The sequence below is a fragment of the Rattus norvegicus genome, chromosome Y (assembly GCF_036323735.1).
Source record: "Rattus norvegicus strain BN/NHsdMcwi chromosome Y, GRCr8, whole genome shotgun sequence".
In the NCBI taxonomy this organism is placed as follows: domain Eukaryota; kingdom Metazoa; phylum Chordata; class Mammalia; order Rodentia; family Muridae; genus Rattus; species Rattus norvegicus.
The window spans coordinates 38,079-39,886 of record NC_086040.1 but is presented as its reverse complement, the minus strand read 5'-3'; the positions used below and the strand labels follow the sequence as shown (position 1 = coordinate 39,886).

Sequence of the window (1,808 nt, the reverse complement as noted above, 5' to 3'; positions counted from 1 at the left end):
ATCTTTGACCCTCTCTACCACTTGTACATGCTTGTTTATTTCTCAGTTAGTCCATCATAAATATCATGTATGCTACAGGGCAAAAAGAACGGCTTAGTATGCTCATTGTTGTATCTTAATGCTTGTTGCGAAGAAATGACCAAAGAGAAAGTTGTATGTTTTTAAGGAGTGTAAAAGTGCAGTCTCTACATTTACAATCCACAGGGGTTTTGGTTGACAATATGTAGGTTTGTGTGGTGGCTTCAAAGTAGATTAGTTGGGCTGGACGTGGGAGGTCCCGAGGGAGGAGGGATTAATATTTTCTTACACACTTTAAATACTAAAATCTTTGTTACAAACACAGTTCGGATACTAGCTTTTACCCCTTACACTTTATATCTTGATTTCTGTCTCTGTCTGTCTCTGTCTCTCTGTTTCTGTCTCTATCTCTGTCTCTCTCATCCCATCTCTGACTTCCTGGTTGCAATCCTAATTCTTCCACTACATTCAGCATTTCAGATCTTCACTTTCAGTATTCAGCCCTACAGCCTGAGGACATATTAATCTCTGGAGAAGGGAGAGCTTTGGGAGCAGTGACAGTTGTCTAGATAGCATGGAGGGCCATGTCAAGCGCCCCATGAATGCATTTATGGTGTGGTCCCGTGGAGAGAGGCGCAAGTTGGCTCAACAGAATCCCAGCATGCAGAATTCAGAGATCAGCAAGCAGCTGGGATATCAGTGGAAAAGCCTTACAGAAGCCGAAAAAAGGCCCTTTTTCCAGGAGGCGCAGAGACTGAAGACCCTACACAGAGAGAAATATCCAAACTATAAATATCAGCCTCATCGAAGGGTTAAAGTGCCACAGAGGAGTTATACTTTGCAGCGTGAAGTTGCCTCAACAAAACTGTACAACCTGCTGCAATGGGACAACAACCTACACACTATCATATACGGACAGGACTGGGCTAGAGCTGCACACCAGTCCTCCAAGAACCAGAAAAGCATTTATTTACACCCTGTGGACATCCCCACTGGATACCCACTACAGCAGAAACAGCAGCACCAGCAGCAGCAGCACGTGCACCTGCAGCAGCAGCAGCAGCAGCAGCACCAGTTCCACTAGCAGCAGCTAACCTACTTACTGTCCGCTGATATCACTGGTGACCGACCCTGCACCATAGCAGGAGCACCTCAGCAAAGACCTGTGATAGGTAATCTCATGATACTGGCTCTGCTCCTACCTATGCCAACACACCCCCTTGATGTAATTTACAGCTTGAGATTCCTACTTGGTTTGGATACTGATTTCCCTCTGGTTGTAATAAAGGTCCTGCTCCCCTTTTTTTTTTGGTGGGGGTGTGGGGGAGGAGACCAAAATGTGTGTAAGGATGTGTAGTGTGTAAGAAAGGAGAATGCTTAGAAGGGCTTACTACATACTTTTTGTTTAACAGCGTACTACTCGCATTCTTATGGCATTTAATCGATGGAAGAAACTAGGTTTAGACTCATAATGAATTTATCTGTACTGCCAGCTCAAAGGCAGCAAACAGCTTTAGAGCCAATACAGCTTGATATGCTAAAGTGGGAGGTGGGAGAGGGGAAGGTGGAGTTTTAAAGGAAACATCAGAAGGGTACACACTACAAATATCCAGCTGGGCAAGGAAATTCTTTTCATTCCTGTTTGATAGGAATAAAGGACTATTTCAATCCCTTTCCCACAGATAAGAAGGTGTTACAGGAACAGAGGCAGCTGTTAATTCTTCCCAGCCCATTGTTCTATTCTTTTCTTAAACTCCAGACAGTAGGATCTTGCAGGCATTCCAATGCAA

At 44.3% G+C, this 1,808-nt stretch overlaps 1 protein-coding gene across 1 annotated transcript; it reads left to right on the top strand.

Moving 5' to 3' along the window:
• Positions 1–354: 354 nt before the first annotated feature.
• LOC134484451 (sex-determining region Y protein-like) lies at positions 355–1,544 on the top strand. The gene has a single exon (XM_063280671.1). The coding sequence runs from the start codon at positions 593–595 to the stop codon at positions 1,100–1,102; it is 510 nt and encodes a 169-aa protein (XP_063136741.1). The 5' UTR covers positions 355–592; the 3' UTR covers positions 1,103–1,544.
• Positions 1,545–1,808: the final 264 nt, after the last annotated feature.